This window comes from Chelonia mydas, chromosome 3 (genome assembly GCF_015237465.2).
Source record: "Chelonia mydas isolate rCheMyd1 chromosome 3, rCheMyd1.pri.v2, whole genome shotgun sequence".
NCBI classification, from domain to species: Eukaryota; Metazoa; Chordata; order Testudines; family Cheloniidae; genus Chelonia; species Chelonia mydas.
The window spans coordinates 57,396,944-57,420,539 of NC_057851.1; the positions used below are offsets into that span (position 1 = coordinate 57,396,944).

A 23,596-nucleotide genomic window follows, 5' to 3' on the forward strand; every position below is an offset into this window, starting at 1 on the left:
GAGCTGAAAGAAGTAGGAATTCATCTCTTGCTACTCCCAGTCACAATAGCTACAGTTGAGCGTTCTTTTTCATCATTGAATAGAATTTTGTGTTTTGAAAGAAGTCCCCTTCTGCCTGATCATGTGAATGAACTAATGAGCATATCAATTGAAGGAATGGAAATACTGGATACACGAGAAGCCACCAAAGATGAATGCATTGCATTCATAAAGTTCATGATCAGAGTTGTGCAAAATTATAAAAAGAAACCAAGAAGGATGTAGATGTAGTGCTTCATAGAAGGCTTGAGTAGTCAACTTTAATTTGTGTGATGATTTTAAAATCTAATAAAATGGTCATGAAACATTTTTCAGTTTTTACTATAGTGCCATACAGACCACCTTCACCCTCACGGTCTCACCCCTCATCAGCCCTGACCCCCCCCCTTGTAAATTTGAATGCCCCCCCCCAATTTCAATTCTTGGGGAAAACACTGAACCCTACTCTAGCCATTCCAAGCCCACCTGTGGGAGTCCAGGTTTCTGATCCATATAGCAATACAGGTAGTACACAGATTTGATAAATCCTGAACATAATCTCATAGCAAAGATGTTTTTGTGTCCATTAGTAAGAAATGGACTTCTTACAGGAAGCAGTAAGAACTATTTGTTGAAGAACATCTGGTTTGCTGCGACCATTTGAATTCTGCTTGCAGCCCAGGTATATGAACTTGACAATGCTCTACATGGTTCTTGACCCCACTTTCTCCTAGGGTTCTCGTGGCCCAGCTCTCAGGTTCTGGACCTCAACCAGGTTTGCACCCACGTTATAGTAATTTCATCTATACCACATTTCCCTAGTTGCTTACGAGAATGTCACACGGGACTGTGTCAAAAGACTTATTAAACAGTCTACAGCTTCCCTCTTGTCCACTAGACTAGTAAGCCTGACAAAGAAGGAAATTAGGTCGGTTTGCCATGATTTTTTCTTAACAAATCCATATTGGCTATTCCTTATAACCCTGTTATCCTCTAGGTGCTTACAAACTGATTGTTTAATAATTTGTTCCAGTATCTTTCTAAGTATGGAAGTTAGGCTGACTGGTCTATAATTCCTAGGTCCTCTTTGTTCCAATTTTTAAAGGTAGGTGCTATGTTTGTCCTTCTTCAGCCTCTGGGACCTCACCTGTCCTCTGGGAGCTCTCAAAGATAATTGCTAATGGTTCCAAGATTACTTCAGCTAGTTCCCTGGAGTGGAGCTGTTGGACTGGAGAGGGTGGTGGAAGCAGGCTAGACTTAGTGCTGCTATAAAAGAGGAGTTTGGGGACAGGGGCTGATCACTGAAAGGAGAGGGATGGTGGTGGTGGATGGGAGGAGTGGAGACAGTGATCAAAGGTAAGTCAGACAGGAGTGGGAGGGGATTTGGGGATGAAGGGTGAAGAAGATATGAGACTGGAGAGGAATGAAAGATAGACCATTGTGGAAAAGGGAGGAGAACACAGCTGGAAAAGAAGGAAAAAGAGAGAGAAAGCTAAGGAAAGAGTGAATGTCAGATACTGACAGAGAGAGAAATGTAAAGCAGAGTAGAATAGAATATATGAATATACAATGGAAGAAAAGAAAAGTGAGGTGAAAGGAAAGAGCAAGAAAAGGCTGTAATAATTTACAATTCTTAATTATTTATTAGAAAGATGAATGCCAAAATGCTACAATAAACTACCTATAAACATTGTTAGAGTACGTGCTGTATATGTACATGTACACACTATTTGAATTTGTAAGTAAAGGGGATTTCCCTACGTCTTCTGGAGGTCACTCCTTTGTGGGGCTATGACTACTGAAATCTCCCCCAAAGACCTTAACAAACAGAATAACAATTAACCCTTAAAGCCTTCATCATATGTGACACAGCAGCTCACTGGTGCCAATGTGTAAAGGGTTCACTGTTCTTTACAAGCAGCTCCTGTTTCAGACCAGACAAACTCACTACACCACTTTCCTGGTATTTATCCATGAAGGGTCGCATGTGAGGTTACAACTGAAAGGTTGTAACTTATCAATACTCATAACCAATGTGAGATGTGTACAGATAATATTTAAGGAATAATGGACCTATATTGAAAGCTATGCCTTATGGTCGTAAAGTAAAAGTTAGTCACTCAAAAGTTAGGGACTCATATGTCTCAGTGATGGCCCATTCAAGTGCGATGGAGTTATCACCCCTCCCTGCTCATCTGGTGATATAATACAAGGTTCAGTTGTCTAGTCTTGCCCCATCCCAGAACAACTATCAAATGAAAAACTATCGAAGACAACTGCAAACAATTGAAACCACTTGGAGTTAAAAAGGAACATTACAGCAGACCGGGGAACGCACTGTCTGTGAATAAAGACAAAAGACTGATGCAGCTTACCACAGCGTGGAGGAAGACACTGTGCATCCATTCACTGAGGAGACATGTTGCTGGCTGGGAGTGTTTCATGCAAGATTGGATCCAGGCTCCTGTAAAGTCAGCCAGCTCCATAACAGACTGAACTTGGAGGGGGAGGGGTGAGGAGGAGAAACCTACTTTATTAGATAGGAAAGGTAACTATCAATAAGTATAGGCCCTAGTTACGTTTTATGGTTTTATTTTGTATTGTAATACATTTGTTTCCATCATTCTCACTTGTTTCTAGTGGAACCTCTATTCTTTCTTAAATAAACCTTCTTTTGGTTTATTATAAGTATTGTGAATTACACAGGAGCAGCGATTTAAGGTAAAACTGGTAAACTGGGGTACGCTGCTCTCTTGGGATCAGAGGATCTAGAATTTCGGCTAGTGGCCAGTGCCAGGGGCTGAATATTACAGGGGAACAATTCAAGGGGACTTCAACACTGGGAGGCACCAACTGTTAACTTGCAAGGCAAAGACAGGGCTGGCATAGCCCAGAGGAGAGCCCTCGAGAGTGACTGACTAGTTGGTGGTGTTAGGGAGCTAGAACCCAAATACCACAGGCAAGACTCCCTCTCACTAGAGGCAGGGGATAATAAGGTGACTCTCAGTCCCTGGTACCATGAGAACCAATTCCAATATACCTCTCACTGACAGGCCCAAGACAATAGATAGTTGAATCTTACAGCATGCCCTGAATTCAACAAGTCCTGGGTCTGGCAGAGAGAGAATTGCATTCCTTAGGCCTTGCCTATATGGGGGATTTGTCCTCATGTCAGTTACCAGTGGTAACAGCCACTGCATAAACCCTTAGCACAGACAAGGAGCATCACAATTTATACAACATAGTTTATCCCAGTTTCAAGCAAAGGTAAGCTCCATGGGTGCAGTTAGTGGCTTTGTCTGTTAGCTGTGGGGTTCTGGGCTAGTGCAAACACACCAACGGCTGGGCAATGATAGCTGTGACTAGGGCAAACCTCAGTGTAGCCAAGACCTTAGGCAAGGACTCCAATGGAGACTGCCCTGCTATCAGCCCCCTCTTTTTTATTGCTGGAAGTACTAGCTCAAGCACCTTGAATGTATCAACGGATATAGTGTAACATAGGAAGAGATGCAATCCCTCAGATAGCTAGGCCCAAAGTAGTTAGAGTTTTATAGGTTAAAACCAATACCTTACATGTAGTGTGAACTGGTAGCCTCAGTCCAGTTCCTAATGTATAGGGGTTCACATTACAAATTAGACTTTTATTAGCACTCTATCCAGAGAGACCAATGATTGAATGGACACACCAAGAAGTAGTCCCTCCAGGCTGGGAATTGGTGGTATGGTGGAAACTTGCACTGCCATTGACTATGCTGGGCCTATTGCTCTTAAGAGAAATGAATAACTCCAGTCTTCAGGGCTCTCAGTCTGGTGCCTTTCATGAGCATAGGCATGGGTGCAAAACGAGGGGTGCGGAAGATGCTGGGCTCCCAGCTGCTGGACCCGCGCCTGGGGCTCCGTTCCTGGCCCTGCACCCAGGGCTCCACCTCCACCCCCAGGTTTGGCCCCAGCCTCAGCCCCCTTATCCCGTCCACATCACCCCCGTCCCAGACCCATGGCCCTGCTCCTGGCCCCAGTTCTAGAGAGCAGCGAGGGGCACGGACAGGTATAAGAGGGGGCAGAGCTCTCCCACTCTAAAAAAAATTCAAGCACCACTATTCGTAAGCATTAAAATTAATTGTAAAATGAAACCTTGTTTTTAAAGGATAAAGCAAAATGTTTCCTTTACATATGGGTAGAATCACTTGGTCTTATTCCTTAAGCAAAGGATGTTACTCTGGTAGATTAATCTCTGCCCATCTGTCTTGCAATGTTTACACCTTTCACAGCAAGCTCCTAAAAAGATGTTACATCTGACAATTTGAAAGAATGATGATTTCTCAGGGCAGCTGTTTTGTGGTAAATCCATACACTCTGAGTTTTAAGAATGAAATTTAATCCATCATATGGACATTCACATTCCCCAGTATACAATCTACAATAGACAAAAATATTTGTAACTGGTATTTTAACGTAAATGATTAATTTAGGCCCTGATCTTGTAACTGGCTCTGCGCAGGCATGCTCTGCACCCACATAGAGCTGGCTGTAGACTAAGGGCCTCAAGAAGTATTTTCCACTGTGACCATGTCTACACTAGCGAGCGTACTGCGGCACAGCTGTACCGGGGCACTGCACCACTGTAAGATGGCTTGTGTAGCTGCTTTATGCCGGCGGGAGAGAGCTTTCCTGTTGACATACTAAAATCACCTTCACGTGCAGCAGTAGCTATGTCAGCAGGGGAAGTTCTCCTGCCAACATAGCACTGTCCACATCAGCGCTTCTGTTGGTGTAACTTATGTTGCTCAGGGTGTGTTTTTTTCACCCTCCCGAACGACATAAGTTATACCGACAAAAGTGGTAGTGTAGACATGGCTTGTCTAAAGAGTGCAAGAAACAAATGTAACTCGTAACCTCTGAGCTGTGTCTGATATATACCAGTGCCACGCTAAGGAATCATGCTAACACAGAGGTTATAACTAGAGGGTTGAGTTGAAAGGTGCTTCTACTTTAATTGGTGGGTAGTGTAGCTTTTAAGTTTGGTAGACAGTTTCCTACATCTGTCAGGCAACAGACAAAAACCTGGCTCATAAATGATTTTCCTTGAAAAAATTAACTATTCCTAGTGGAGTACTGGCTTTGCAAATGAGATTTTTTTTTTTTAATCCGAAATAGGAGGGAGGCTAGTAAAAATGTGTATATGCTGCTTCCTGTTTCCTTTCAGGCCCCTGATCAGGAAATGTTTAACATTGGGGTGGGTATTTCTGTAGATTAATGGCTGCTGTTTGGAAAGTATAGAGGGTATATTTTCTTGCCAATACAAACATGTATATGTATCAGACTAAAGTCTGTGCACCACAGATAAGATGACACCTTAGCTGGAAAGATCCCCGATGCCTCTGCTGTTCTGTTATGGTAATCTATGCCTTTTCTTTTGTGTCACCGAAATCACTGAAAGTGTCAGTTACAGGGATGTTATTCTTTCATGTCTGACTGTAGTTCAGGTTCTTTTTAAATCAATTTTTAAATCATGATTTAAAAACCTGGAGACATTTTTCATGTTGTTATAAGGAAAACATCCCCTGCAAATTGTTCACCCCTATGCGTGAGGTGGATGGTTAAAGACTACATAATCTCTGCTTGCTTTCTGTAAGCAGTAAGATACTGCAGAATAACAACTATTGTATCAAGCGGCGTGTGGCTTTTTAAATTAGTTCCTGGCATGAGCTTGTTTATTTCTTATTCCCTCCTGGAGAGGCTGTCTTTAAGGCTTCCCTGCCCATGAATATTGGGAAGAAGTCTAATTACTGCAAGTTTGTATATACATTTTTTCTTCCTGCTTTCTTACAGAACAATGTTTAGGCACTGGTGACTTTAGTGGTTTATGAAACTCTATTCTTCTGTAAATTCAGTAACTAGATATGGCCAAGCTAGGAAATTTGAGGACCGACAAATCAAAGTGTCTGACGTGGCTCTAGGAACCAAAACTCAGGCTAGCTACTGGAGGTCATTGTAGTTTTTTAAAAAAGTTATAACGATCACTGTTAGGAGACATCCGTATGGCTTGTTAGCATTTTCAGCCCCTGGAGCAGAAGCGAGGGATTCACGTCCCATACTAAGGTCTCATTATCAGTACTGACAGCAATGCAACAGAGTACTGGGAGGTCACTGCATTGTTAGAAGTCTGATAAATTAGATCAGTTGCCTTGTAGATGTTAAAGACTTTATGGCACTTTTTGCAAAGATATTGGTTAATCCTAGATGCAAAGCCTGCAGTCATTCTCTCAACAAAACCTTGTCACATGTGTCTATATGATGTTTGTTCTGCTGGTGTTTAAATGGTTTCCAAAGACAAGGCTGTACACCCCATTTTGTGTGTCCTGGACCCTGTCTCGATATCTTGAGTAGGAAAGGTGCTTTATAAAGCATCTAAACCATGGCACCAGAGCTGGGGCTAACAGGAGTCTCTTGTTCTGGAGATCAGCTAAGTAATGTAACTTGGGCAATCCAGAAGGTTTGAAGACCAAGCTAATCCCAGAGTTTGATTTGGCTCTATGAATCAAAACACTAGTCAAGCCACTACAGTTGACAATACACATCTGAAAAAGAAAATACGTAAAATGATACAGTGTAGTAGGTCACTGTGACAGCCAGGGAGTAATGCCAGTATATTCACTCTGGCATGATTCTTCTTTGGCATGTCCTCATTTATAATCACAAAGCCCAGACCTTCATCTCAAGCCAGGCTTCTTTGGCCTGCCCACTCCATTAACAATTCAATGCATTTAGCATAACTGGGTAAATAATTCAAATTGGTTTCTGAAGCTATATTAAAAACCCTGCAGATTAACAATTTATACTTTCCACTCCAATAGCACCTTCCTCCTGAGGATCTCAAAGTGCTTCACAGACTTGAACAAATTTAGCTTCACAGGCCTCTTGTGGGGTAGGTAAGTATCAGTAGATTCTAAGCTCTTTGTGGCAGGGACTATTCATTTGTTTGAATAGTGACTAGTACAATGGACTACAATTTTGACTGAGAACTTTGGATGCTACTGCAGTTCAGATGATGATTGTGCTCAGTTGCCATATGAGGATAACGGGTGGATGGATGGGCCTTTAATCTTTCTGCTCCCTCAATGCAAAGTGAAGACCCTGCTGGGCTCCAGTGAAGTCCACAGGAATTTACGTGAATGGCAGCAGGATCAGCAATGCTTAATTTGTAACGAAAGAGGTGGCGGGGCTCAAGCTGGGTGGCGGGAGAGTGGTACTGTTACTTCTGCACTGCTGCTGCCAGCGATGCTGCCTTCAGAGCTGGGCAGCCAGAGAGTGGCAGCTACTGACCGGGCACCTAGGTCTGAAGGCAGTGCCGTTGCCAGCAGCAGCACAGAAGTAAGGGTGGCATGGTATGGTGTATTGCCACCCTTACATCTGTGCTGTGGCTGGCAGCAGCGCTGTCTACAGAAGCCCAGAGGTGCTGGGGCTATGAACTGCCGAGCCTAGCAGTGCCGGGACTGAGTCCTGGCAAGCCCCAGCACAAATTAAGCACTGGGGATCAGGCTGTAAGTGACTTAACCGAAGTTAGACAGGATTCTACAACAGAGCCAAGAATAGAAGCAAATCTCCTGCCACGTAGGCTTGTGTCTTCACCACAGAAGTGTACTTCATCCCTCCCCCATCAGTGGTGCATGCAAACCATTGAACTGATTTCTGCTTAAATCTTTCAGGAAACTATACATATGCTAAATGAGTGATCAGAGCAGACTGCATTCAACACGACAGCTGTGCGTGACAGTTTTGCTTTGCAAAAATTAACACTGATCTTTTCAAACATAGTTGCAAATCTCATCCAAGGTGAAATCTTCCCATTTTTAACAGTACACATGGCTTGTGAAATTCTGCCCCAGAAGCAATAGCATGACTTTTTGTAAAACTGAATCAGACAGAATTGCATTCTCTTTATTTCCATTGCCATAGAAAAATTATAGTTGTATTCCTCTGGAAAGGTGCCTTTTGTTTGTGACAAATTAAAGTTGAAAACCAAAGAACAATTTAGTTTCTGCCGCTAAATGAAAAAAAAAAAAAGCTGGTTTCTCTTCTCTGCTGACAAGATTATTTTTCTTTTATACATATCTACTAAGAAAGCAACCAATCAATGCACCTTAGACTGTGCCTTGGTATTTTGGTGATGAAATACTGGATGGAATAATAGTGTTCAGTAATGAGCTCAGGCCTGATATTTTTGCAGTGGTGGTGTAACCCAGGTTTCTCATTGGTTGATCACTCACAACATAATTGTGTCCTGCCAGTGGATTAACGGGGAGGCAATGGGGATCAGTCCAAAACTAAAGGAAAAGTCCAGCGAATGTGGCTTTCAGGAAAAGCAGGGCATAACAAAGTGCTGTGTAATAGTGGTTCACTGGAAAGAAGGGGCTGGGGATGATAAAAAGCTGAGCTCATTTAAACTGCACATGGATACTGTTAGGAGAAATGCAGAGAGGGGACGCCACTATGAAAAGAAATCCCATTCCCCCTGTTATAGCACCATCCCATCTGTAGGTAAATGTGTCAACTCAGCCAGGAAAATTGGCATAGCTTTTGGAATGTTGCTGTGGTTCACAAATATGAACACAAGTGCAGTATAAAAGGCTAAATTGTTTCATGTATTGCCCCACTGTCACCTCAAGTTCTTTTCCAGCATTACTGATTTCCAGGTTTCTCCCTTGCACTGAATAACTGTCTTCTGGGTTGTTTCCCCCATTGTACTTGTTTGCATCTGAATCTCATTTGGTTGTTTTCTGCCCACATGCCTAATCTCTTTAGGCCTCTTAGTATTTCTCTTTCTCTTCTGACTGGTGTTTGCAACTCCTCCCACTTTAGTATCTGCAAATCACTAATGAGGATTTCAATAAGGCTGTACTTAATAGTGACTTCTGCACTAAACACCTCAACCCACTCAATCCCATTTGTGATTACTCCTCCTTTGGAGTCCTTTGTCTTAAATTTGTGTGCCAATGTTGAGATCCAAGTCTCTCAAGGTACATCTACATTTGGAGCTGGGGGTGTGATGCATAGCTGCAAGAGACATCCTCGCACTAGCTCTTACTGAGTAAGTATGCTAAAAATATAGTGTAGCCATGGCAGCATGAGCAGCAGGAGGGGCTATCTGCCCTAAGTGTCTGCCTAGGGTGTCTCACTGGCAGGTACTCAGGGCAGCTAGCCTGTCCCACTGCTTGCCCTGCTGTGGCTACATGCCATATTTAGTACAATAGCTTGGTGAGGGTTAGTGTGAGTACGTCTAGCGTGAGTACGTCTCCTGGAGCTGGGAATTATCTCCCCAATTCCAAGGGCAAACATACCCACAGAGAAGAGTGTAACAAGGAGAAGACACAGAAGAGTTATATAAGAGAGAGGATGTTTTATTTACCTGCAATTCTCCTTCCATTATACTGAGGAGCCGGATTAAGTCCTCTTTAGAAAGTTCTATGGATTTCTTGTTCTTTCGTTCACCAGGTGCTGGTGATTTTAGGTGTCGTTTTACAGTCCCTGAGACCATGACCTCCTCTTCCTTTTGATGAGATTTGTTCTGTTTCTTGGCATCTTCCTGAAGGTTTTCATTCTCTGCATTGCTGACAATGGGCTTAGAACTGGAGAAATGCCCATTAGGAGAGCTTTCTCCACCTTGGTTTCGGGATCTCATCCCCACCTAGAGAGAGAAAATTATAAAGATGCATTTTCTAAGCATGTAAAACTATTTACACGAACACTCGATCTACAGCAGAATTATTGTCAAGAGGAAGAGCCATCTTTTCATTCTGAATACCAAGATTAATGTTATGCTCAGTGCAAAAGTGCTGAAAAGCTCCCCCATGTCAATAAGTTTGTCTTTGGAAGCCGATGAATCAAAATATTGATTATAAACTTAATAGAGCCTTAAAACATGGTAACCATACTGAGATGAGTTGCATTCTGCGGTGCTTGAAATGATGTGGGAAACTGGTAACTAAAATTTTCCAGTCTCTTTATTTTATCGTTCAGCATTCTGTTGGCTCACTGTAAGAAAAAATGAGAACACCAGGATTTGGAGGCACATCTTGATTTAACATGAGAGTTAGCTGAAAGATAAGACTGTACTTAACATTTATAAAAGCATATACCTTGAGTGTAAGTTTTCTAAGAGACAGAGTGAGGCGGAATGTGACAAACTAGCTTCTCAACTGTGGCGTGTTGGGTTCAATGTTGGTAACTGAGATAACCCTCTTATGCAGACACTCTTCATCATTTCCAGTCTTGATTATTGTGACATCAACCTCTCCATCCCTCCCTAACACCTACGTCACCTTCCTGGGTTCATACTAAATGGAGCTGTTGAAATAATCTATTCTGTATGTCACTCTGACCACAGAAACACCATTTAATCCTTCCATTGGGCCTCCTTTAACTACACCAAGTTGAAGCTGTTTGTCCTCACTTTCAAGTGTCTTTACCACACTGTCCATCCCTACATGTCTGCTCTTACCAAGCTGCCTCCCATGCAGTTTTCACTCTGCCAAGAACAGCCCCATCTGTCAGTTTGTTAGCTTCTCTCACAAACATCTCTGTGTCTTCTTCTGTGCTGCCCTCCAAGCATGCAATTCCCTTCTTGATCTGATCAGTAAGGTCATTATCCTCTGTTCCATCACATCTCTCTTTGAGACTCACCTAGGTCTCAGTGCCTATAGGAAATCAGCCAGTTAGTTATGGCTCGGGTGAGGAGGTAGGATTTGTTGGCACTCAATTATAAAATGCAAAATATAGTCAAGTGTATATATCTGGACATATATCTCTACCCTCCCAGCCTTCATGTGTCACTTAGCTAAGGTAAGGTGTTTGACGCAGGGACTGTGTCTTTCTAAGTATTTTTACAGTGCCTAGCACCATGAATCTCCAGTTATGATTTAGACTCTGGATGCTACTGTAATAGAACTATAAAATAGTAATAATGAATTTTGAGGCCTGTTTCAGGGCCAAATTCAGAGCTAAGGAGTAAGGAGGTATAAGTTAGACTCCCTTACGTTAACTTTGTCACCCTAAAACTCAGACTTCCTTAGACCTACTTATTAATGTGTAAGACTTTAAACTGATGTAATTTATAAGCTGAACATTCAGAAGAAGGCATAAAAAAGTTTAAGTTAAAGGAAGGGGGGTCTCTTCAACTTACTTTATTACACACACCCTGTTTCTTTTTGTGCTACACTCCTGTCTTCTGGCCCCTTTTTGTGAGAGTTGAGCCAATTTAGATTCCCTTAGACTTGGTTGGGTTAGGTAGGCAGATTCAGAACTAACATGTAAAGGGGTTGAAGATATAATAAGTGGAAGTGAGTGGAAGTGAGTTTAGATGGAGCATAAGTATAACAAATCTGTTTGAGTGACCTGGAGGAAGGTGTAAATAACGATATCTTAGATACCCTCTAGACTTCCTTTGACGTTCTTAGGGCTTGATTCTCTAATCGCTTATACTGGGGTAAAACTGGTATAATTTTATTGACTTCAGCAGCATTACTCTTGATATACATGTTAATAAGAATAGAATCAGGCCCCGAGATTTTTCTCAGACTTGCCTAAATTCACTTCTGACTTTAGTTTGCACTTTGTTCTCTAGTCATAGGAGATGATTTTCAGCACCAGAAGTACTACCAGTTTGGTATAATTGCCAATCTGTGTTGATGAAAAACCCAGAAGTAGCAGATCAGTAATGACAATGCAAATCTTAAGGTACACTGGCAAATCAGTCTGGGTAATCTTAGCCCTGGTCTACACTAGGACTTTAGGTCGAATTTAGCAGCGTTAAATCGATGTAAACCTACACCCGTCCACACGATGAAGCCCTTCATTTCGACTTAAAGGGCTCTTAAAATCGATTTCCTTACTCCACCCCTGACAAGTGGATTAGCGCTTAAATCGGCCTTGCCGGGTCGAATTTGGGGTACTGTAGACACAATTCGACGGTATTGGCCTCCGGGAGCTATCCCAGAGTGCTCCATTGTGACCGCTCTGGACAGCACTCTCAACTCAGATGCACTGGCCAGGTAGACAGGAAAAGAACCGCGAACTTTTGAATCTCATTTCCTGTTTGGCCAGCGTGGCAAGCTGCAGGTGACCATGCAGAGCTCATCAGCAGAGGTGACCATGATGGAGTCCCAGAATCGCAAAAGAACTCCAGCATGGACTGAACGGGAGGTACGAGATCTGATCGGTGTATGGGGAGAGGAATCCGTGCTATCGAACTCCGTTCCAGTTTTCGAAATGCCAAAACCTTTGTCAAAATCTTCCAGGGCATGAAGGACAGAGGGCATAACAGGGATCCAAAGCAGTGCCGCGTGAAACTTAAGAAGCTGAGGCAAGCCTACCAGAAAACCAGAGAGGCGAACGGCCGCTCCGGGTCAGAGCCCCAAACATGCCGCTTCTATGATGAGCTGCATGCCATTTTAGGGGGTTCAGCCACCACTACCCCAGCCGTGTTGTTTGACTCCTTCAATGGAGATGGAGGCAACAGGGAAGCAGGTTTTGGGGATGAAGAAGAAGATGATGATGATGAGGAGGTTGTAGATAGCTCACAGCAAGCAAGCGGAGAAACCAGTTTTCCCGACAGCCAGGAACTGTTTCTCACCCTGGACCTGGAGCCAGTACCCCCCGAACCCACCCAAGGCTGCCTCCTGGACCCGGCAGGCGGAGAAGGGACCTCCGGTGAGTGTACCTTTTAAAATACTATACATGGTTTAAAAGCAAGCATGTGAAAGGATTAATTTGCCCTGGCATTTGCGGCTCTCCTGGATGTACTCCCAAAGCCTTTGCAAAAGGTTTCTGGGGAGGGCAGCCTTATTGCGTCCTCCATGGTAGGACACTTTACCACTCCAGGCCAGTAACACGTACTCGGGAATCATTGTACAACAAAGCATTGCAGTGTATGTTTGCTGGCGTTCAAACAACATCCGTTCTTTATCTCTCTGTTATTCTCAGGAGAGTGAGATATCATTCATGGTCACCTGGTTGAAATAGGGTGCTTTTCTTCAGGGGACACTCAGAGGTGCCCGTTCCCGCTGGGCTGTTTGTCTGTGGCTGAACAGAAATGTTCCCCGCTGTTAGCCACGGGGAGGGGGGAGGGTTGAGGGGGGTAGCCACGTGGTGGGGGGAGGCAAAATGCGACCTTGTAACGAAAGCACATGTGCTATGTATGTAATGTTAACAGCAAGGTTTACCCTGAAAGAGTGTAGCCACTGTTTTATAAAATGTATCTTTTTAAATACCGCTGTCCCTTTTTTTTTCTCCACCAGTTGCATGTGTTTCAATGATCACAGGATCTTCTCCTTCCCAGAGGCTAGTGAAGATTAGAAAGAAAAAAAAAACGCACTGACAGAGCACAGACGAATGCGTGGAGGCAAATAATGTCAGAGTGCAGGGAAGCACAAAATGACTGGGAGGAGAGGTGGCGGGCTGAAGAGAGTAAGTGGCGGGCTGAAGAAAGTAAGTGGTGGGCTGAAGACAGGGCTGAAGCTCAAATCTGGCAGCAGCATGATGAGAGGAGGCAGGATTCAATGCTGAGGCTGCTGGAGGATCAAACCAGTATGCTCCAGTGTATGGTTGAGCTGCAGCAAAGGCAGGTGGAGCACAGACTGCCACTACAGCCCCTGTGTAACCAACCGCCCTCCTCCCCAAGTTCCATAGCTTCCACACCCAGACGCCCAAGAACGCGGTGGGGGGGCCTCCGGCCAACCAGCCACTCCACCACAGAGGATTGCCCAAAAAACAGAAGGCTGGCATTCAATAAATTGTAAAGCTGTAAACTTTTAAAGTGCTGTGTGGCATTTTCCTTCCCTCCTCCACCAGCCCTCCTGGGCTACCTTGGTAGTCATCCCCCTATTTGTGTGATGAATGAATAAAGAATGCATGAATGTGAAGCAACAATGACTTTATTGCCTCTGCAAGCGGTAATCGAAGGGAGGAGGGGAGGGTGGTTAGCTTACAGGGAAGTAGAGTGAACCAAGGGGTGGGGGGTTTCATCAAGGAGAAGCAAACACCATAGCCTGGCCAGTCATGAAACTGGTTTTCAAAGCTTCTCTGATGCGGACCGCGCCCTCCTGTGCTCTTCTAACCACCCTGGTGTCTGGCTGCGCCTAACAAGCAGCCAGGCAATTTGCCTCAACCTCCCACCCCGCCATAAACGTCTCCCCCTTACTCTCACAGATATTGTGGAGCGCACAGCAAGCACTAATAACAGTGGGAATATTGGTTTCGCTGAGGTCTAAGCGAGTCAGTAAACTGTGCCAGCGCGCCTTTAAACATCCAAATGCACATTCTACCACCATTCTGCACTTGCTCAGCCTGTAGTTGAACAGCTCCTGACTACTGTCCAGGCTGCCTGTGTACGGCTTCATGAGCCATGGCATTAAGGGATAGGCTGGGTCCCCAAGGATAACTATAGGCATTTCAACATCCCCAACAGTTATTTTCTGGTCTGGGAATAAAGTCCCTTCCTGCAGCTTTTGAAACAGACCAGAGTTCCTGAAGATGCGAGCATCATGTACCTTTCCCGGCCATCCCACGTTGATGTTGGTGAAACATCCCTTGTGATCCACCAGAGCTTGCAGCACTATTGAAAAGTACCCCTTGCTGTTTATATACTTGCCGGCTTGGTGCTCCGGTGCCAAGATAGGGATATGGGTTCCGTCTATGGCCCCACCACAGTTAGGGAATCCCATTGCAGCAAAGCCATCCACTATGACCTGCACATTTCCCAGGCTCACTACCCTTGATATCAGCAGATCTTTGATTGCGTGGGCTACTTGCATCACAGCAGCCCCCACAGTAGATTTGCCCACTCCAAATTCATTCCCAACTGACCGGTAACTGTCTGGCGTTGCAAGCTTCCACAGGGCTATCGCCACTCGCTTCTCAACTGTGAGGGCTGCTCTCATCTTGGTATTCATGCGCTTCAGGGCAAGGGAAAGCAAGTCACAAAGTTCCATGAAAGTGCCCTTATGCATGCGAAAGTTTCGCAGCCACTGGGAATCATCCCAGACCTGCAACACTATGCGGTCCCACCAGTCTGTGCTTGTTTCCCGAGCCCAGAATCGGCGTTCCACAGCATGAACCTGCCCCATTAGCACCATGATGCATGCATGGGCAGGGCCCATGCTTTCAGAGAAATCTGTGTCCATGTCCTGATCATTCACGAGACCGCGCTGACGTCGCCTCCTCGCCCGGTATCGCTCTGCCAGGTTCTGGTGCTGCATATACTGCTGGATAATGCATGTGGTGTTTAATATGCTCCTAATTGCCAAAGTGAGCTGAGTGGCCTCCATGCTTGCCTTGGTATGGCGTCCGCACAGAAAAAAGGCGGGGAACGATTGTCTGCCATTGCTCTGACGGAGGGAGGGGCGACTGACGACATGGCTTACAGGGTTGGTGTCATAAAAATAAAGGGAAGGGTAAACCCCTTTGAAATCCCTCCTGGCCAGGGGAAAGCTCCTCTCACCTGTAAAGGGTTAAGAAGCTAAAGGTAACCTCGCTGGCACCTGACCAAAATGACCAATGAGGAGACAAGATACTTTCAAAAGCTGGGAGGAGGGAGAGAAGCAAAGGGTCTGTGTGTCTGTCTATATTCTGTCTTTGCCGGGGATAGACCAGGAATGGAGTCTTAGAACTTTTAGTAAGTAATCTAGCTAGGTATGTGTTAGATTATGATTTCTTTAAATGGCTGAGAAAAGAATTGTGCTGAATGGAATAACTATTTCTGTCTGTGTATCTTTTTTGTAACTTAAGGTTTTGCCTAGAGGGGTTCTCTATGTTTTGAATCTAATTACCGTGTAAGGTATCTACCATCCTGATTTTACAGGGGGGATTTCTTATTTCTAATTACTTCTATTTTTATTAAAAGTCTTCTTGTAAGAAAACTGAATGCTTTTTTCATTGTTCTCAGATCCAAGGGTTTGGGTCTGTGGTCACCTATGCAAATTGGTGAGGCTTTTTATCCAACATTTCCCAGGAAAGGGGGGGTGCAAGTGTTGGGAGGATTGTTCATTGTTCTTAGGATCCAAGGGTCTGGGTCTGTAGTCACCTAGGCAAATTGGTGAGGCTTTTTACCAAACCTTGTCCAGAAAGTGGGGTGCAAGGTTTTGGGAAGTATTTTGGGGGGAAAGACGTGTCCGAACAGCTCTTCCCCAGTAACCAGTATTTGTTTGGTGGTGGTAGCGGCCAATCCAAGGACAAAGGATGGAATATTTTGTACCTTGGGGAAGTTTTGACCTAAGCTGGTAAAGCTAAGCTTAGGAGGTTTTTCATGCAGGTCCCCACATCTGTACCCTAGAGTTCAGAGTGGGGGAGGAACCTTGACAGTTGGCTTACAGGGAATTAAAATCAACAAAGGGGGTGGCTTTACATCAATGAGTATTTCAGGCAGGACTTCACGGAGGGTTCCAATAAGAAATGGTGCACCTAAGTAACTGTTCTTATTGGAACAAGCAGGTTGGTCTGGCCTCTGATTGATACATGGCTAGATTTACCTCGCTGCACCTTCTCTGTGAGTAACTGCAGTGTGACCTAGAGGAATGAGTCCCCTAGACGGGGGAGTGGGGGGAAGCAAATGAGTACAAAACAAATCTGGTCTATTTCTTGTTTTGAGCCACTCCATCTATCTTTTACATCTTTGGCTGGCAGCAGACGGTACAGAAGGACTGCAAGCCATCCACATCTCTTGCCTGCCTGGCAGAAGATGGTACAATAGGACTGCTAGCAATCCGTATCGTCTGCCTGCTCACCATAAGATGGTTCAATAGGACTGACTGCAGGACTAAAGAGAATGACCTGGTCAAGTCACTTCTAATGTAGTCCCTGCACCCATGTCTGCCCAGGCGCTCCTGGCCGACGTGGCCAGGAGCACCTCGGACATGACGATGATGGCTACCAGTCCTATTGTACCGTCTGCTGCCACAAGGCAATGGGTTGCTGCTGCTGTGTAGCAATGCAGTACCACGTCTGCCAGCACCCAGGAGACATACGGTGACGGTTACCTGAGCGGGCTCCATGCTTGCCATGGTATGGCGTCTGCACAGGTAACTCAAGAAAAAAGGCGCGAAACGATTGTCTGCTGCTGCTTTCACGGAGGGAGGGAGGGAACGGGGGCCTGACGATATGTACCCAGAACCACCCGCGACAATGTTTTAGCCCCATCAGGCATTAGGATCTCAACCCAGAATTCCAATGGGCAGCAGAGACTGCGGGAACTGTGGGATAGCTACCCACAGTGCAACACTCCGGAAGTCGACGCTTGCCTCGGTACTGTGGAAGCACTCTGCCGAGTTAATGCACTTAATGCACTTAGAGCATTTTCTGTGGGGACACACACACTCGAATATATAAAAACAATTTCTAAAAAACCGACTTCTATAGATTCGACCTAATTTTGTAGTGTAGACATACCCTCACATAGAGCCTAGAAGGATTTACACTTAAGTTGATTCTAGACACTGCTATAAATATCTTGTTTAGATTAGCCTTAATTTTTCGTAATGTCATTCACAGTGTGCCTGATTGGTTTTTTTTCATTTTCATCTGTTATATACTGGTTTAATGCTGTTGAATTCAATGAAGTCTATCCTGAGAAGAGAATCCAGCCCAGTGTTTTTAAGCAAGAGAGTCTCGTAATGAGGTTGCTTGCATTGTAGGGTTATTTCCACCCAGACAATATGTGATACAGGTATACAATAGCTACTAACTTCCTGAAAGCCTACACAGTATATTATTCACCAGACAGTTTAGATTTATCACAAGAACTATGTTTTCTAAAAACAGATCTCCATTATGATCATGAACAATACCTGAGGAGTTCAGGAAATCTTTTGGGTCTCAGGTTTGTAATGGAAAAATAAACACTGTACTATGTTTCCTTTCAGATAGGGCTACTCAATTTGTTTGGTTGTAATGGGTTTTAAACTCCATAACCATGTTTCCTCTCCAAGACGGAGCACTTGGGATTTACTTTGTCTCTATTTTCTATGTATTTCCTTTTGAGTCCCTCTGGTGTGCAGCCTCCAGCCACAAGAGCACCTAAAACATTTTTCATGGTTTAGACTTGAGAGTGAATGATTTCATGGTTTTAGAGCAGTGGTGGGCAACCTGCGGCCCTCGGGCCACACGCAGCCCGTCAGGGTAATCCACTGGCAGGCCGCCAGACAGTTTGTTCACATTTGCATGGCTGCCCGCAGCTACCAGTGGCTGCGGTTCGCTGTTCCTGGCCAATGGGCGCTGCAGGAAGTGGCGTAGGCCACAGTAGAGTGTCCTATAAATAATAAGGAAAAGATGAATGCTGTGATTATTTACTGGAACCTATATTATTGTTCTGGGCATACATAGATTCTTCAGTTTTCAAAAGTTAACACATACAAGTTTTTTTGAAATGTTCTTTCCTTTTATTGTAAGAAATCTTTGTGAGTAATTTGCTGAGTAGAATGTCAGGAGAGGATAGACTATCCGTTTTTCCAACCCTTTTTCTCCTATCCATTGTTATATAACCTCACTAGGGTTCCTGGAATAACAGGCCAGATTGGAATATATTGTTACATTAGCTGTGGGTTTATTAGAATCAGATCATGCAAAGATTTCTCTGAACCTAGCAGACAGTCCTTATGATAATCAAACATGCTGATTTTGGCTATATAGTGGTTTCTCTTCTCAAAACAAAAAATAGCGTGAGAGTTCAAAAAAAGACTGCTGATTTGGACTCATACTATGGTCATTGGCTGTGGACACAAATTGTCATCTGAAGATTAACAGTAGATCTGAAGAAGAGAAACACCATACGGGAGTGCTGTGTTTCTGTGACAGGCTAACAATACGCTGCATGTATGTCCTACAAAAGGCTTTTTAGAGATGAGTCCAACCTGAAGCCATTTCTCGAAATTCCTCTCCCTCAAAGTTTGGCATTCGGGTACTATGAAACACAGATTTGAGTCATCCCTGGCTTTGGTTTTACAAAACACTCCGATGCCAATTTGAGTTATGCTACACATGTAGCCAGAAGAGAATGTAACCCTAATGACTAACACTATGAAGAACGGAACAAACGTTAACCCTTTGTAGTTCTGCAGTTTCCTAAATCTCCAGGAATAAAAAAGGCTAGAGCACTACCCCACTATGCTCTCTAGCTGCCTTTCTTCTTCTCTTATGGGTCACAGACTACCTGTACATCTGAAAAATCAGACTAAATACGAGGGTTTTATTCCTTTTACCTTTACCAAATGTAAAGTAATTTATCAGGGGGGAGAGGGGGATTGAAAGATCATGTCCTTTTGTGATGGAGGATGTCAGGTGCTTGTTTAACTACAGGTATCTGTACACTAGGTATCACAGGACAAACTCTTGCCTTGGTGCTTAGATAACCAAGCTGCAGGCTGATGATCTTCACCGGGACCAGGGAGGGAGTGCCCTCTCCCCCAGGGCACTGCATGGCTGCTCTATTTGAAATAACACCAGCAGTGCTCCATGAGGTAGGGAGAAGAGCTGATGGATCCACAGGTCACACCCCTGCCTCTTTCTGCCAGCCTAAACTCCTCTGTGAGCATGAGTGCAGTGAAACCCATGCAAGTGGTTCACGGCCCCTGTGCAAGGCTCCACGTCCTGCCTGCCCAATGCATTGGAACAGCACTGCTGATGTCAGGGAGCACAGCAGGCACGGAGAACCTGGATTTGGCCCTATTGGCACTGTCTGGTTTCTGACAAACAGAATGGGGGTGGGGGGTGTATAGTATAAAATATATTGGTATCTAATGTATATTACTGCTTTCTACTATCAGTGGAATGGATGGCTAAACATCCCCTAACCTACTTTGGTGAACAAGAACTTTTTATGTTGCTAGAAAACACTTTAAAAAAGTAGAAAAAGACCTGCTCTCTGAGGTGCAGTATTGGCTGCCTTAATTTCTCTCTTTTTCTCATATTTTTAAATCAAATTATTTATTTGTATACCTTTTTGATTTTCTTTTCTCACCAATAAAATGTGTGCTGGATATGAGAAATTTCTGCATTATTTTAAATGAAAAAATATGTATGACTCAGTTTCCCACTTACTTGTGTATTGTGTATTTGCCTCTGGGACAGGGAAATCAGAGTGTTGGTCAGGTAAGCATGTCTGGGTTGGTATGAATGAGCTATCAAGGACTTCAACAACATATGAATGGAGTTACCGTGGCGATATAAAGGACGACCAAAAACTGGACATTACTTTTAATGAGACAAGATGGATAAGCATGGGTAGCGGGTGAAGCTTCCCCTTGAGGAGGCTAGCCCCCTGTCCCAGCTCTTCCGACCAAGGCTCCATCCCCGCTCACTGCTCTCGGACCCTCCCTCCTATCACCCCGGCCAGGGGGCTGAGAGCTCGGTCAGGGCCGTGGCGGGGAGGCTGAGAGGTTGGCCCCCACATGGCAGAGCTCTCTGCCTGGCTGGAGCTTGGAGCCCCTCTCCCATTCTGCCCCTTATGCCTGCAGCTCCGCCCACGTTCTGCCCCCACTCCACCTTTTCCACCCTGAGGCCCTGGCCTCTGCTCACTCCTTCCACCACCACTCCCCTCCCCCACTGCGGCCCTGAGACCGGAAAAGCTCTGTTCCCCTACTGCCACAGAGGGGATCAAGAGCTCCTCCAGCCACAGGACCGTGGTGGGGGGAGATTTTTCTGGGGGCCCCAAATCTGCCACTGCTCCCCACCCACCCCCCACAGCAGCGCAAGGTTTGGAGAGGCTTAGCCTCCCTTGCCCCTATTGCTTGCCGCCTATGTGTATGAGGTAATACCTTTTATTGGACCACCTTCCGCTGGTGAAAGAGACCAGCTTTTGAGCTTACATAGCACTGAAGAAGAGCGCTGTATAAGCTCAAAAGATTGTCTCTTTTTCACCAACAGAAGTTGGTCCAATAAAAGATATTACCTCACCCATCTTGTCTCTCTGCTATACTGGGACCAACGCAGCAATTAAATTTTGAATGACTGCCAATCAAGGGAGGCTGAACATGTGAAAACAGCTTGTCTAAAGCTTGAAACAAGGAACTGGGATGTTAGGGGTCAGACATAAGAACTCTGCTGCTTAGTGTAATGGATTTGAATTCAGGATGCTTGGGCAGGAGAGGCAGGTTGGATTGCTACCATAGACACTCTTGCACGCTTTTCTTTTCCATTCTAACCTAAGGACCTACATACTGTCTTTCCTTTGACTAATAACTGCTGGCTTGTTTTGAACAGGTTGTCACTGCTAACATCTCTCTCAAAGGGATAGTGTCTCTGACAGGAATTCAGGTTCTTTTGGACTTGCTGAAAGAGCCATGGTGAGAAATAGGAGAACTAAGCCAAAGGGCCCAGTCGCAGGGCAAGTCTACACTACAGCGCTACATCGGCTGGTGTGGACATGTTGTATCAACCAGACAAGGTACTAACAAGCTTCAACAGGACTTTATTTTCAAAGTGGAAACCTCTTTACCAAGCTGCTGCTGCACCCTCTGTAGCTTTCTCCCAGCCTCTCAACTCCTCCCCTCTCCTTCCTCTTTCCTGTCCTTTCAGACTCCTAACAGCCAGTGCTCCCAATTCTAATAATTACAAGCAATATCTAAATACCACAGGACAGCACAAAACTTGTGTCCCTCAAGGGGGAGGGGGAAGGCTTTTTCACACCCTGGAGCGATGAAATTTATATCGATTTAAGCGGAAGTGTAGACCTGCCCTCCATGTACTGGACCCGCTGGGCTCTGTCTTGCCAAAAATGGAGGACCTTGCACTAAAGGGTTACACTCTCAGAGAGATTGTCTAAGGGTCAGAGAGACGCTCACCCCACAGATCCATGACAAAGCATAATAGCATGTGAATTATAACGACCATACAGTTTCTCCACTGAGAAAAGTACTTTAGTTTTGTGCGTGAGAATTGCTATTTAGGAACTATTTGCCTATCAAAATTTTTTCTGAAACTTCCTCAGTCATTGTGAGTTGATATAATGTTCTTCAAAACAAGACAGTTTCACAAAACTAGTGATATAACCTTCAGGGCAAATCCAGTGGACACAGAGTACAAAGCATGTGGTTTATGTTAGTGTCACTTTGATGGCTTCATTGATTTCAAGCGAAACTTTCAGTTACATTAGTTGCTCTTGAGCAATCCACTTTATCTAGCTAAGGAGTGGCATGGACTTGTTTCACAGGGAGTCATGTCCAGCTGCCTTCAACTGGAAAGGCATTTTGGCTATACTGGCTGAGGGATAATCAGGAGAGGAATTTAGGTCACCGCCTACTTAAAATAAACTTTTATCATTTGATCTGTGTCTGTTTCATAGATTCCAAGGCTGGAAGGGTCCATTGTGATCATCTAGTGTAATTTCTTGTGTAACACAGGCCATAGAACTTCCCCAAAATAATTCCTAGAGCTTAACTTCTAGAAAAACATCCAGTCTTGATTTAAACATTGTCAGTGATGCAGAATCCACCAAACACTTTGGTAAATTGTTCCAATGGTTAATAACACTCGCTATTAAAAATGTATATGCCTTATTTGGGGGGATTTACTGTCCTTCCTAGCCTAGTACACCCAGTGCATGTGTTCTCACATAGCAAGTGCCCACCTACCACTACAGTGCTTTTTTCCTCATTATGATGCAACCTAATTGGGTATCTGGGATGCTTGTTTTTTAATCTGATGTTACAACAAAGTTTGGTTTTAAAAGAAAGTCACTGGTATCACAGTACTCAAGCAGCTGGCTATTTTTACTGCACGGTACATGACTCTAATTCGTTTCCCACTAGGATGTCAATAGGAGTTTTGGCATTGATTTCAGTGAAATCAGAATCTAGCCTACAAATACAGTGTACTGTATAATGGATAGAGCCAGACTGTGCCATTAAGGCACAGGGCTGTAGTGGGGCAGCATATCTGATCCAATGCCTTTTAAGGCCAGGTCTACACTACACACTTACTTTGATATAACTACGTTGCTCAGGGGTGTGAAAAATCCACACTCCTGAGCGGCATAGTTATACTGACCCTAATCCCCCTTGTAGACAGTGCTATATCAGTGGGAGAGCTTTTCCTGCAGACACAGCTACTGCCTCTTGCGGGAGGTGGAGTTATTAAGCCAAGGGGAGAGTTTTCTCCCGTCGGCTTAGAGCATCTTCACCAGACATGCTGCAGCTGCACCAATGTAAATTTGTAGTGTAGACCTGCCCTAAGTTCCCCAGCAACCAGCACCACCTTTCTAGGGTGTAGCATGTGTGGAGGGGACAGGAGTAGCTGGGTTATTGCCCAGACTCCTCCTGCCCCTCTCCATCTGTTCTGAGTAGCTTGTCCCACAGTGGATGTTAGCATGGAACATGCCTTATTCTCAGGAAATTGCAGCACTGTAGTTGTGACTGACCTGTTTAGGAAAAAAGGCTCATAACAGGCCTGACTTTGTGGGGTAGTGAGTACGCTCCACTTCTGGGTACTAAATATCTTTGATTCACATTAACTTTCATGGACGTTGAAGTTTACCCAGCACCTCTTCATAGACATGTAGTTCCTTGAAGAATTGGGTTATGGGTATTTTGTCCTTTGT

At 44.5% G+C, this 23,596-nt stretch overlaps 1 protein-coding gene across 3 annotated transcripts in view; it reads right to left on the reverse strand.

Moving 5' to 3' along the window:
* FILIP1 (filamin A interacting protein 1) overlaps nucleotides 1–23,596 on the reverse strand; it is a 167,776-nt gene that overhangs the window by 96,738 nt on the left and 47,442 nt on the right. For all 3 annotated transcript variants that reach the window (XM_027819192.3, XM_007056804.4, XM_037894339.2), the window contains exon 2: nucleotides 9,425–9,703. In XM_027819192.3, the coding sequence (XP_027674993.2) occupies nucleotides 9,425–9,697 (273 nt within the window). In that variant the 5' untranslated portion in view covers nucleotides 9,698–9,703. The remainder of the gene's footprint in view (nucleotides 1–9,424; nucleotides 9,704–23,596) is intronic.